General features: G+C 41.5%; 1 protein-coding gene across 2 annotated transcripts in view; it reads right to left on the reverse strand.

Moving 5' to 3' along the window:
- Positions 1-455: 455 nt before the first annotated feature.
- LOC115055514 (leucine-rich melanocyte differentiation-associated protein-like) overlaps positions 456-14,726 on the reverse strand; it is a 186,498-nt gene continuing 172,227 nt past the window's right edge. The window contains exons 6-7 of one of the 2 annotated variants that reach the window (XM_029521383.1): positions 1,737-1,841; positions 456-1,336 (exon numbers count right to left, since the gene is read on the reverse strand). In XM_029521383.1, the coding sequence (XP_029377243.1) occupies positions 1,331-1,336; positions 1,737-1,841 (111 nt within the window). In that variant the 3' untranslated portion in view covers positions 456-1,330. Of the gene's footprint in view, positions 1,842-14,726 lie in introns of both variants that reach the window. The other variant, XM_029521382.1, reaches the window with a different exon arrangement.

Here is a 14,726-nt window from a genome sequence, read left to right on the forward strand (position 1 = left end):
ACAAGAGTCTAAACCAGCAAAGATGTTTAAGATAATTCAAATAAGAAATAAACAGATACTGACACAGCGAGCAAACATCGCATGAGGCTATTTCTGACCTTTCCTTCATGTTTGTGGATGATTGACCCACTAGACTGAAGTGCTTTGTGATTTCATTTCAGAGCCTCTCCTCTCTCATCACACCCCACCTCTAAAGAAGTAGGTAACATTATAGCTGCACCTCATCCCTTGACATGAGGTTTGTCAGTCAGGAACATCTTCCTCCACCGATGTTGTCATGATGAGTACCGCAGGGCTATTAAAATATTGACTGGCTCCATGCCTTTTACACAGGAAAATGTATTAATGTGATGGACATTTGATTATTAGGAAACAGTATTGTGGTGACAGAAAGAATTAATGTGAAAGCACCACAATAAGCTCTACATCAATTTGACAAGAGACCCGTGTTAAGTTAAATCCATTTAATCACTTGAAGACATCCAGCTAATACAATTTCACATTACATCGGCTGTATTACATCACTCATTCAGCTCAGAACTTCAGATTGGAAACTTGCCTGGAGAAATATAAAATAAGATCAAAACATGGCAGTACTGTACTTTACCTTTGGTTGTTATGATGTGGTGTGATTGTGAAATATTACAAATCATCAAAAACCCATTCACTGTAAACTGCAAAAATGTGATGATTATAAGCTTATAAGCACTTACAAAGAAATGTATTTAAACACATTTGGAGCACACTGCTTGGCTGATAGCACATTAAATGAATTACTCCAAAACATATATATTCAACACCATTCAATGCAAAAAAATAAACTGAATATTTTAGTGCAAAGTAGTTAACTGGCTGAAGACAGATGCAATAGCAAGATGTGGGACCAAAATAGATAATAATACATCTGAAATGCACACTTGGCTATGACTGTTCTTCATTAAGATTTATACTAGAATGATCTTTAAGAAAATAACATTTGCTGACATTGTTCAAATCTCAGATTTATGTCTGATGTTTAAGAACGGTTTTACACTCAGATAAAACAAGTTTTTTAAAATTCATTCAAACAAACAAACACAAAAACAAAAAAATTAAGTAAACAAAACATGACATATCATGCCTCTTTGGAGAGTTTAACCAGGCTGTGTAAAACTTTTTCTGTTGACCTCTTTGCAATGTCTCAGCATTTTAGATAGCCGTTATCTGTGTGTGCATATGTGTGAAAAAGGGAGAACGGGATAGAGTGAGAGACGAGTCCTCTCCAGGCCCCAGGTGTGTGACCGTCACCCCTCTCACCCTTGATTAGTGGCAGTAGTGGACAGGTGATCCATCATGGCTGTCAAAGAAAAGGATGCAATTGGATGGGTGTCTTTGTAATTGACTGTGTGTAAGAGAGCGAGATAGAGTGAGCGAGCGCGAGAGAGAGAAAGAGAGAGTGAGAGAGAGAGACTCTCCTTTTGCGTGCGTGTATATGCTCAGAGGCAATCATGTCAGTGGGCGTGTCATCCCTGACTCTGACTCCGAGCTGGAAGCAGGGAGGCAGGAGCAGACCGAACTCACCTATGGGGTCTGAACATGATCTTTGGGGAAAAAAAAAATCCTCCTTACATAAGCCTGCCAACATCGTATGATATAGCCTTAATCCAGGGGGTTCAGGTGATTTAAATGTCTCCAGCACTTGTAATAAATAAGACATTGGTCTGATCATCTTTCTTTGTTAACACTCATTCATATACCTCTTCATACTCGACCGCCTGTCTGTCAGAGTTGGTCGTTTCGGATGAATCTGTTGCCTTCTGAGTGCTTGCCATGGTAGACGTAGCGACACTTGGCAAATACCGCTGAAAGACATAATGAGAGAAAGTTGTTTGTGACAGTCATAGTAAAAAAAAAAAAAAAAAAAAAAAAAAAAAAGTTTCTTATAAAAAACTGACGAAAACTGATGTTTACTTTTGGAGGACTTTCCTTCTGAGCATTAACTAATCAGCAATTTCTTTATCATAAAGAACATGCCAACATATTTACATACATAATGAAATGTTTTAATTATCAATGAGGAGTGGGTACAAACCTGTAGGATGGGAATACCGCTGACTAAAAGCAGCAAAGCTATGTCTAATAATGAATAAGACTTCAGGAGAAGGCCATAAATGGATGTAAAAAGACGATTTCAGACGACCTTTTATGAGGTAGTAAATGCATTCAATATGTTTATTGGACCTTAAAGACACAGATGAGAAGTTTAAGTGAGAAACAATGAATGTAAAAACACCTTGTTTGTTTACTGTTGTGCAAAAAACTCCACAGGGTGGCTGTAAATGGCAGGACTGAGCAGGGTCCGGAGAGGTGTTGCTGGGAAGGATGAGCGACTTGTTTCACAAAAAGACCAGCGTGGCCTCGGGGCAAAGTCCTGACAGTAACAAGCGCCAGCCACCCACGTACACTCACAGAGATTTATACACAGGCACACACTGAACCAACACAACAAGCTGTTATTCATCTATCAGCAGGCAGGGGTGTGGTGTGTCCATGTCTATTTGTGCATGAGCACCTAATAGGCTAATAAACACACTAGATAACATGGATCAGTTCTGGAGTTGAGAACTCGCAATTGTGTAACATTTGTACAACCTCTTTCCACGGTGCTGCTGCTTCAATCATATTCCATTTGATTTGCTTATTGAAAAAAGCCTGAAGCTTTTAAGAGGACCAAGTAGAAGGTCCAGATAGCTTTCAATGGGAGAAAATGATCATACAAGCCAGGAAAGTAAAACTGAGGTCAGCAAAAGTCTGTATACTGTTCCAATTCATCACAAGTGAAATATGTTCAATTAAATATGTCCATTTAAAAATATTTATGGTTGTAATAAGAAGCCACATGACATCTGTGCTACTTAATCTGTGAGAAGGAATCCAAGATGGCCAGTAGTGGTTTACTGTTGAAATGAGAGGTGCTGCCATCCAGGGAAAAGAGATGCCCAGAGCTCTGTGGCTGGTCTGCCCTGACTCTGATGTCACAGTGCTCCCACTGCCACTTGATGAATGTGGCGGGTTGTGGCTAGGTGTCACCTCTCGCCAAATGAGGCAAGGACAAGTGGCATTAGTGCTGTCAATGATCCTCTGACAGGAGAATAGATACAGCTTTCACCAGGCTTTTTAAATAGACTTCAAGTGCATTATAGGAGGAGGGGGTGTGGGGGGGCACCCAGGCTCGAGACAGGGCAGGAGACAAGAGACTTATGGGAGAGGCGTTGTGGCAGAGGGATGAGGGGTGCTCCAAGCACTAAGTCCAATCACATAATCCAAAGAGACATTGTCAAGGGCAGGGAGAGAATGGCAACTAAGTGACAGAAAGCAGAGACGGGGACAGAGATACTGGTGCCATATTAGTGCCAAGCATATTCTGATGCCACCCTCAATTCTAACCAAACCTGACACATCGCTCTCTTTACCCCACTCTCTCTGACTCTTCAAAGTAGGCTCCACCAAGTCACACATGCGCACACACACACACAGTACCAAGACGTACACAGAAACACACACACACACGCACACCAGTCCCTTGCAGCAGTAGTGGGTGTTCTGTCAGGCGGAGGAGCAGTACAGCTACAGCAGCAGCAGCAGCAGCCCACAGGCCCGAGGACAAGCTCAGTCAATCTAAATCTGGACTTTGTAGTGGAGCAGTGCTCATTTCCCCTCATAGCCCAGCTACTTGAGGTGATCCAAACACTGAAGTGTGAGGAGCTGTCACCTCCAATAAAATCCAGTACTAGCTCCATGCCTGCCTGCTCCTCCGGTGTGTGAGGGGTACATATAGATGTGTGTGTTTGTGTACATGTGTGCTTCTCTGACAGCGAGGAGGTAGGGCGATGGGTTGGAGGCGGGGGATGAATTCCAGCTGCCGTGATTTGCCTGTGGATATAGGTGCCTCGGCTGGAGACTGGGCTTGACACCACAGGACTTGGGGTGTCTCGCAGCGCTCTGATCACATGGGTGCTGAGGCCTTTCACATATTCACAGCTTACCCGGCGAGAAACTCACTCTTCTCCAGGAGTGGGGCCCTTAAAGAGATTACCCATTGAGGTACCAGAACCAAGACCATAACCTAGAGGGGATATATTTGTAGGTTGCAACCAAAGCCTTTCAGAGATAACCTTCACAGATGAAGGAACTGAAGCTAAAGGCCCCCCTAGCCTTCACACTCTGCTGATCTCACTAGCCCGTTGGGATCGAGAAGGATTGGAGGGTGCACATTCTGTGATCCTGTAGCACCAATCAAAGCTCTGGACGACATGTGACCCATGACTCCCCAGCAGTGCTTGGGAAAAATAGGCAAAAATAACAACAACAACAAAAAACAAAACAAAAAGAAGAAATTACATCTGTGATCAAAGGAGTAGCGAGAAGAGTAAATTAAGGGAACAAAGAACTGAGATGAGGTCGGTTTCCCAGGCGGCAAAAGAGTATATGAATGTGTCTCTTAATTTCCTGTGCAACCTGGCTCGAGCTTTGGCGATCTTTTCAGCTGTACATTAAGCAGTGTCTTTTGTGCATAAACACATTCCGGTTTCCTGCCTTCCCTGCACAGCGAGGGCTCGCTCTTATTACAAGTGAAACCAGGAAAAATAGGATCGTTGGAGACAGAGAGGGGAATAACAAAGCCAAACTGACTCTTACATAACATAACGTGCTCTGGGGGCATGCTCACGCCTGTGGGGTTCCACCTGATGAACTGATACTTAATAATGAGCAGTTCAGTGCCAAACACAGTAGCCTACGATATCCTCTGTGTATCCTAAGCCACGGATGAGCACACTCGAATCAACACCCACACGCTCAACAATATACACATTATCACGAACCCGCACACACCTTCATGTCAAGCACACTAACACAGCACACGGTGAGAACAGTGGGAGCAGCCATTGAAGTGACAGATTAACAAAGCAACGTGGAGGCTAATGCTTCCATCATGCCCTGGTGGAGGAACAATCAGGCCTTTGTTCTGCAGATGCCATGCGGCACCTTGTTGTTTTTAAGGGGAGAGACCAACCCTCTTGTCTTTATTAAAAGGCCGTACAGTGGGTTTCTCATATCTTCCTCTCGGTGAACGTAGCTGTGGAGGTTCGTCATCAGACAGTAGTTCCAGAGCTGATACCAAAAGAACCTGTCCTCTCTGCAGGGGCTTGATGGGCCATTCGGCCACTGTGCTTGCTGCGAGTGAGTCAAATCAGTACATATGGTAACAAAGGACCCCTCCCCCCCTTGTGAATACTCTGATAATACCACGTATAATCAATAGGGTACAATTCCAACAGGTCTTTTATTGTCTTGTTGTACAAAATGGCCATAACACATAAATAGAGGTTTACAAGCACTGTTGATCAATACAGCATCAGTCACTCAGCAGTGCTGGAGCTTTCAAGCTGTCTTGCTACAGCAGTACAGCTCATATTCTTGGTTCTCATGTTTGCAAAGATATCCAAATTAGTGCAGAAACACTTCTCTTTGAATTTTTGCATCCGTTGGATACATTGTGATTCAATTTTCAAGGGTACTTAATTTCAAACATGATTTAGAATTTTTACAGACAGGATGATGAGATAGCTCCTTTCATTCTCCTGAATGGATAGCAGAGGTCTTTTTCCAGGCCAGTCTCTGTTTCATTAGCCTCAGCTCCACATTAGTTTTTTCTGTTTTTTGTTCTTTTTTTCTTTTATGGGCTATTTCATAGCTTTCTGGGAAGCTGAAATGTCAGTGTTTAAGTTCATGTGAGGGAAACATGAATTACCAGCAACAGCAAATTGTGGGGATGGAGGTGAGCGAGGAAAGTTAGGTCTCAGTAGAGATTAGAGTTCTGCCACTCAAACCGAAACCAACAGGTCCAACAAAGTGTCTCTACTTCCATTTGCATCATGTGTTACAAGAAGCTGTGCAGTGCCAAAGAGGCATTTCCCGAGACCATGTAGCTGAGATGTTGCATTTTCCCATTCAATAAATGTCCAGTAACAGACCAAATATTAAAGCAATAAGGATATCTTTACATCTGTCTGGTTTAAGTCTACAGTTTACCAGTAGCAGTCAGGTATGATGGGTTCAGCTCTCAGTTTCAAAACCTAACAAATTCTAACAGCAATAATAATTATAATAATAATAATAAAATAGGACATTAGCCTACTGTCACAAGTGAAGATACATGTTTTTGGATAATTGACGAAAATTATGCTCACGTGATACAACTAGGGTCTCTTGTTTTCGGTGGGTGGAGATTACAATCTCTTATTCACCCATGTTCTCTGCTGCATAACTCATTTAATCAGTGCCTACACAATTGCAATGAGAAACAGAGCGAGTCAGAGAGAGGAAGGAGATGGGGTGGGTTTAATGATTGTTCCCTGCATACAATCAGCTTGACTCTTTTCAAGGGCCATCAATATGTCACTGAAAGACACATCCGACGGGTGTAGCTTTTAACATCAAGGTTATCTATTCTCGGCATGAATCCACTCCCTCCACTAGTTTCTTGTCCTGACTCCCTCTCACATCTATCCTCCCTTCTCCTCTCAAATGCTTCCACTCAGTCTTTCTTCTCCTCTAAAGTCTTTAGCCTTTTTATATCTCTCTTTAAGTCCTTTCTTTCCCCCTCTGTTCACTCTAGTTTGCTGCTTTTTTACTTCCTCAGCCTTTATGTTGCATCCTGTCGTGTGTCCATTTAGCCAACGACTCCACTGGTGCTGTCATCCATTGTGGAAAGAAAATGCAATGAGAAGAAACCAATTAACAAGACAATTACACTTTCTGTATTATCTCCAGGGGTTAAAATAAAACTACCGGGCAGGTGGATGGTGGGGTCAGATGGAGCCAGGAAGAGGCATCCATAAGGGGTTGGTGTGAGAGTGACTTATGAGCTTGGGGCATAGGCTGCTGTGAGCCAGGGCTATTATTGTGGACACAATCCATCTCCGGCTGTCCTTTTATCAGTTCAGCCCAACGTCATGAGATGGAGTCACCATCTCCTCTATACAGGGAAGCCTGCAGATAGATAACCCCCCCGTGTACCATAAACCAACAACTAGTGGGCTGCGAATCAGCCTACTGAGAGGTGGGCTGGCACACATCGCACAGTGCCATGGAGAGAAAGGCAATTTTTTCACTTAGTATTGGTTTGCTGGATATGCACTGAAGCATTGGGGCATATTTTTCGGAAAAGTACCTGCTAAACGTTTAAAAGATGTAGATCTAGGTTTGGGCTCTTATCAAATATGGCAATTTCATTTTCATATATTCAGGTTTGATTTAAGAGGTAATACAATATAATACAACATCCGACGCTCCCCACATGTTGTTTTTATAACACCAATAGTTTATCGTGCTTTTAAAAATCAAGGAAGAGCTAGTATAGTTCTCATGTAGGGAGCTAAAAAAAAATCAATCACCATGCTTTGTATGAGCAAACTTTAATAGGGCAAATGGCCAAAGTGGTTACACGGCCATTGTACATATTTATCTGACAAGCTTTTGCTCTACTATTGACACTCTTATGAAACCTTTGCTTAATTTTCCTCATTCTGTCATTTTTTTTAACCGATATTAGACTGTGTTCTAATTTTGTAGAATGACTTATATATTATCCTTTTCCCCTCCAGCATTATAACTTATAGAAGCAATTAAATGTTTTTGACAATTTTAAGTAATACTGAGATTTTGCCTGGATTTCTATTTCTGTTTTCAGCAATTTTTGGAAACTTGGTCATGAAATTAAAGTGGTGAAACTGAAAGTGGCGGTGCTATGTTGGCCAAAGAGTTCTATTCCCAAAAAAGAGAATTCCTCATTGAAAACTGATGTTAGTAACTACAAGAAACTGTGACAACACATTATTGCTAAAGTAATGTAAGGGCTCAAATATATGTATGTGTCTGTGGGAGTGAAGGAGAGAAACAGTGAGACGAATGAAGCAAGAGAGAATTCCACTTAACTAAAACATATTGATGGCACCAGAATGTGGATAATTTTTATGCATGGTTCTTACGAAAAGAAGGGAAAGCTTGATATGACATGTTGAAATGAAACATTTTCTTCACTACTGGCTGACTCTTTTCTCATTTAGTTAACCGTTTTAAAAGCTAAGGTGTCACCGATCATTCAGCTTCAAACAAAACTCCCGTGTGTAACTTTAAAGCGACATTTGCCCTCTACCAATAAAAAATAGTTAGTCCATTAAAAATAAATACCTGTCATTATGATGCATGCTTTGAGCTCAGGCCTTCCCCATTCCCCTCCTGGCTGTTTACTGCGGCCAAACAACTGCAGCGCCTGCATGTTCTCAACTTCAGCGTATTGATTAAACTTTTAAATAGCTGCCATATAACCCTGGGACATCAGGAAGATTAATTTGCGTCAATGTTCATCTGTAATTCATTAGCCATTTATACTCTCCACATCCACACAGGCTATCAGGAAAATGTGCCCCATTTTTCACTGAGGCAGAGGCTGGGGAACGGCAAAGAGGAGGAGGGATGGAAGGAGGAGAAGGGAGACAGGAAGGAGGGGATTATACAGCCTACAATACAAGTAGTATTCTAACAAGCCAATATTCCAATGCTTGGCATGTAGAGCAGAAAAACATCCAGAAGAAAAAAAAAAAAAAGAATAGCAAAAAGCACACATTTATATCAAGTACATGGTGCGATGGGAAAGGTACTCAGTAGTAGCTCTCAATGGATCAACTTATTGTAATTTCCAGTAATAATAATGGATTGCTGATAAGTCTGACCATCACAATGGAGAAATGCATTTCTTTTTAACATTTAATGAGGCTCTGATGTTAGACTCTCCAAACCCCTCTCACAAGGCTTCCTTCTTGTGAGCCAGTTAGTGGTTGGCCTTCCTTGATATGTACGTAGGACATACTGCAGAAAAGTAATGTCTTTCTAAACAAGTATATTTGCACGTGTATACCAAAATACTTAGAAACACATTCCTGCTGTTGAATTCACTGGGAGGCATTTCTGTTTGTACCACTTTCGTTAGGTGTTTGTTTGGACATAGTGGTTAATGCAGAGTCTTAAAAAAGGTTGAAAGAGTTCCAAACTGAAACCGTAAAAACAAAACAGAGAGAAGAGATTCAGAATGTATGTGACTCAAAAAACAAACAAACAAACAAACAACAAAAAAAAAGCCAAAACAAAACAATACAACAACGTACATACACAGGGGCCACAGTTTGTGTGTGTGTGTGTGGGGAGGTGGAAGGTTGAAAGATTTGCTCTTGCCACCAGCTGATAGGCTGTCAGGGGAAGGTTGCTGGGTCATGGCTCAACCAGCGCTGATCGATATCAGGTTGATTTTGCCACATGATTCTCCTTCAAGTGTAACAATAACATTATCTCTATGTTTTCATACGGTTCACCGGCTGAGAAGTAGTGAAACACAACATGATGTGATTGGGCTAGCTGATGACAAAGTGAACAAAGAATTTGAATTAGTATATACAATAAATTATAGTCACTCATTGAAACGAATGCAATACTGCACATAGTGTTTATACCAGATGCATTTAGAGCTTATCAGAAATATTTGTTAATGTATGAAAAATGACACTCCGTCACTGTCTGTTTGCTAGATGGCTGTAATCAAACACTGTAAATTGAGGATGGCATTATTCATTGATGGGTGAATTACAGTTCTAACCAGAAAAATGCCTATCAGTCTTTGTACTTTCAACTTATGAGGATGAGAAGGAAATTGAATTCTGGGGCATATAAATTTTGACTGAAAACAGATTACCGTTGTGGGGGGTCTAATGAAAAAAAAAAAAAAAAAAAAACTGTGAAATTAATTTCAGTGACATTTATTCCACATTGAGCTCAGAGAGAACACTTGTTCCGGTAGCTCTGGAGTGTGGAGATAAGAAAAGGGTTGTTTAAGACAGGGGACAGTTTGCAAAGACCTAAACCCCCGTGGAGCGTCTCTCTCAAGACACGTACTATCATCTAGTGAACTATTGCATAAGAAGGAAAAGAAAAAAGACAAAAACTGTCATACATTTACAACAACAAAAAGCTAGTTATTCACTGTTACATTCAGTGAAGAGGTTAGGTTACCCTTAAGGGCACATGGAATCACTAATGATGCCAGTAATCATAAAGGCTCATTTTCTCCATCAACATGTGCATCACAAATCACCACATGTGCACAGCGCAGGGCCTGACACTGATCGATCATGCTCGTCATTACACCCAGGATTTCTAATTAAAACAAAAGCACAGATAAGTGGTTCAAACCTCTGACCGAAAAATAGAGAGAAAAAGTGAAAATCGCAATTAGAGATTTGGCTGTGCTCAGTAATGGTGCCGTTAATAAGAGCTGGTGGTAAGTCACTCAATGAAGGTTTAATCACTGGGACAGGATTCAATAACAAAAGAGCATAATATTAATCACTCGAGAGTGATAACTTCACTGTTCATCTCTTTGACATTGGAGGAAGGGATGAATTAATGATGCTCTCCATCTGAACACATTAAATAATAATTATCAGGCAAAACAGCATGAAAGGGACTGCATAATGAACCCCATTGTCAGGTCAATTACAACCACATAAAACTGTTCAAATGGAAGTAGCTTGTTACTAGATAGCCATGGTAGAAAGGACAGCCCTGGCTTTATCAGTGGAAGGTGCTGCGCAAACCATTTCTCCTGATATCGGCTCTTAAAATGTGTTGAGTATTTGAAATGTAGTTCACACTAAGAGGGCAATGAAACTCCCTTGCACTGCACATGCCTGCTTCTGAAAAAAGCCAGAAGTGTTCAGCGAGTCAGCGAGGAACACATCGAAAAATTGGTTAGAAAAAAATAAATGAAATGACAATGACTATGTTTTTTTTTCTCTCTCCTGGCTTTAAAACAATGCCAGTCACTAAGTGCCATGTTAACCAAACTCAACTTCATAGACGATGATGGACTTCACGGATCGGTGGATAAAATGGCACCTCACTACCTGTCAGTGGCAATTTCAATCAAATAAAAGATGACCAGCAAATGCAGCCGAGGAGAAGAATGACTGCTGGAGTTTTACACATGCTTATAAACATGCACACATAATGAAAGTGCATTGTGGACGGAGCTTCCATAAAATCGATGATGGTTGTTTCTCACCTTCTTTCACTGAGCACATCAGGCTTTCCTCTACTTGTCTTTTGGAGCTAGACATCAATTACTGCATGGCTGCTACCACTCTGAGACACTCTCTTAAACAAACAGCCTGGCAACCTCCAGCTTGACACATATCAATACTAGTCTGACATCTTGTTCCACAGTCTTTCTCCTCAAATTGTGGTTGGCTGCACCTGCATGACCAGAGTGCTCAGGGTTGGCTGTACTCCTTCACACTTTCTTCCCCTGCAGACATCAAACACTTATTACTCCCCATTCTGGCCCTGCTAACTGACTGGCTTGTCTGGGCCACATGGGGACCCCATTATTAGAGTCATTTCAGTGCCCATCCTGATGCCTGTTAGGCAGTTCTCTACCTGGGGCTCCTGCTCCCTGCCTGCCCGACTGAGTGCCTGGCCAGCCAAACAGTGATTGGACATGACATGGTGACAGAAAACAGGGGAGAAGGGCAATAGAAATAAAAGAACAGAGATGGCAGAGTGAGACAGACAGAGACAGGGAGAGAGGAAGGTGGGTATGTTAGCCAGGGCCCTTGTGGCATAGGGTGTGCCCATCAACACGGATGAGCGTTAGCCAAGAACTGCATGTCACAATGATGGAGGGGCTAGATCACTCACATCAGAGCTTCATCTGACTGGAAGATATCAATCTTCAGGCCTAATCTGAAAGGACATGGTAAAATATCCTTTAACATTGCTCTCCCACCCTGCCTTTGTGTGTCCCCTGCTTCTGTCTCTCTGTCGCAGCTGAAAATGTGTGTAACCTTCATTGCAGGACCTCAATTGACCACACTCATTTTCACATCCTATTTCCTCTGTCTCCAGCGCTGACAGGGAAATTATGATGGACAAAACTGTACATTGACATATGGCATTTAGCACAATCACAGTGGCAAGAAAAGGAGTGTAGACCGCCACATATGTTGAGATGGGGGCTTCACCTTATTTTTCTCAAAGCTTTCAAGAAGAAAATCTCTTCACCTTCACTCATCCTCTTTTTTTTTAGGAGAAGCCAAGCAGATATTTAGTTATTCCACTGTCATCCAATACATAATTGTGCATTGTGCTGTATCAATAATGTTTTGAGCTAAAATTGTAATCCTGAAATAAAATTTTGACTCTCTTCTCTTGCGAATCATTGACAGCCGGCATTTAAAACCTTTTAAAGTTTTTTTGTTGTTGTCTTTTTTTGTGGAAGAGAATCTGTTAACTACTTCCTGAATGAATGTGTTTTATATAAATCTGACAAGTTATAATTGAATGTAGCAATTTACTCATATAAACATGCTTGTTGTTTTTGAACATTTTGCCAAAAGATTGGAGTTAGAAAAAGCCACTTGGCTCAGGGTAATGTTTTTTCGTTTGATGTGTCAAGTTTTTATTAATATACAATATGAATTTTTATTATGCCGGTCAGTCTTATAAATAGTTAAAATTTTTTTGTAGACAAAGACTATATGGCAACGTAATTGCTATTACAATTACAAAATTGAGCATTCATTTCATCTACGAGCGCTGTAAACACGAGGTTGAGGCAATGAAAGATGCATTGTTTGTGACATCACACGCTGCCATAAATGATGGTTGTTTCAAATTACATGCCGTCATTTCCTGACAGAATTTAAACTGATGAACCCACGGCAGCCAATCAGGTGTCTGGCAGAGGTGATGATAGGTTTGTGTTGTGTGGAATATTTCATGCCCCTCTGGCCTCCCCCCGCACCAGGTCCAGACGGATGGCTCCACTGTAACTCCACTTCTCTTAATTAATATGACATATCCCGCGTTCATATGCAGAGAGTGAGAGAGGCGACGGCGAGATGGAGGCATGAGCGAATGATTAACAGTGGATCTGTCCCTCCTTATGAGAAATGATCTTGCCTCTTCTGCTCTCCCATTGCTCCTTCCTCCTCTCTTCATTTCCGTCTCCCTTGTTCACCCTTGTCTCTGTCTCTCTTTGCCTTCCTTCCCTGTGCTCCTTGCCCTCTCTCTTTTGCCTTATCTCTCCCTCTTTTTCTCAGCTACCCCACTCTTCTGCTTTCCCCCCCAGACACTCTCGGACTGTCCTCAGCCCCCTGCACATCTCCTGACAGGTAGAATAATAACGCTCATACATCACTACCCTGAAAAGTCCAATAACCTAAATCTTCACTTGCCACACACCCCGGGACTCAATTACTTTATTGACATGTAATCTTCATAAGGGGAGAAATATTGAGCATGTAAGGTCAGCCGGTTATGAAGACATATTATCATATTATCTGCATGAGGGTTGTAGGGGCTAGGACCTGACAAAGCTAATTATAATGGTACATGTTTCAGAGCTCAGAGCGTATTATCTGCTTGGCTGCTTGGTTGAGCCACAGCTGAGGTATAGGAGAGAAGGGCATGAGATTTCAAACCTAATAGGGGCTGGATGTCATCTCAGGGCATGGGAATTAATGAAGCCAAATATTATCGACTGCACATCACAGTGCTAATATCCTTGATTTGTTCATTGTATTTGTCAGGATTACCTCGCCATAGTCTAATGGCTAACAGCACATCCCAATACAAGTTGAATCGTAATCTCTGAAACTGTCCTATACCAAAAAAGTACTGTATAAAAAATGAAAATAAGCTGTGCTACAGCTTGAGTGGCTCCTCAGCCAAAATGTCACAGTGGGTTAGTGATAGCAGGAAGGACAGATGCCCATGGCTGTGTTATCGCTTCTCTCCCAAGGTTATCTTAATATCATCCTTTCAGCCCTGCTATTAAAATCTACTGCCTGCTACATAAAGTAAGACAATAACACAGATGACGGTACAATGTATTCTGCAAGTGGGCGTATTCGTATGTTTTTGCTTCAAAATATATTTTTCATCATGATGGTGTAATGCGAAGACGAGGGGGGGCATCACCAAGCTTGTTATTTCAACCAGAAATCCAAAGGGCATAAAACAAACAGTTGGTTCGCCCTGAGACATCGCATCTCAGGGTCACCGTGCAAACAAGAAATTGCCCTGCCAGACATTGTGTGAAACATGTTCAATTCACTTTGTCCAACATTATGCCCTTTTCCCCTATCTTTATTATTCAGCTGCCCAAATCCGTAGCTCCGAAATGTAGGCGCAGAAGATGCCCTAAAAGGGTGCCAAGCTGCCAAAGGTCACAACTTAACACTTGTTAATGGTGTCAAATGGAGAGACATATTTCAGCTTTCTTTCAGGGCTCTCTGGGCACTTAACACTTAACACAGGATGCGAACCTCATATTTATTTGAAATAAAATAATTGGTTTTCAAATGTTTCAGCTTTTCGGTTTCTTAATGGAAATTTCCCCGTAATGAGACCTTATTTATTCCTATAGATTTTTTTTCCAGCACATAATGTTCAGCTCAATAAACAGCACATGCTATAAACAAATGTATAAGCAAGGAATTCCATCTTTTTGAGAAGAAACTGTAAAGTTTGATGACTAGAAATCCTGAAGGTTTAGTTTTGAATGCATGGTTGTCCTGAGAGTTAAACAAACAGACTTTTAAATCACAACAATTTTGGGTAAACTCGTGTGT

This window comes from Echeneis naucrates, chromosome 15, assembly GCF_900963305.1.
Source record: "Echeneis naucrates chromosome 15, fEcheNa1.1, whole genome shotgun sequence".
Taxonomy (NCBI): domain Eukaryota; kingdom Metazoa; phylum Chordata; class Actinopteri; order Carangiformes; family Echeneidae; genus Echeneis; species Echeneis naucrates.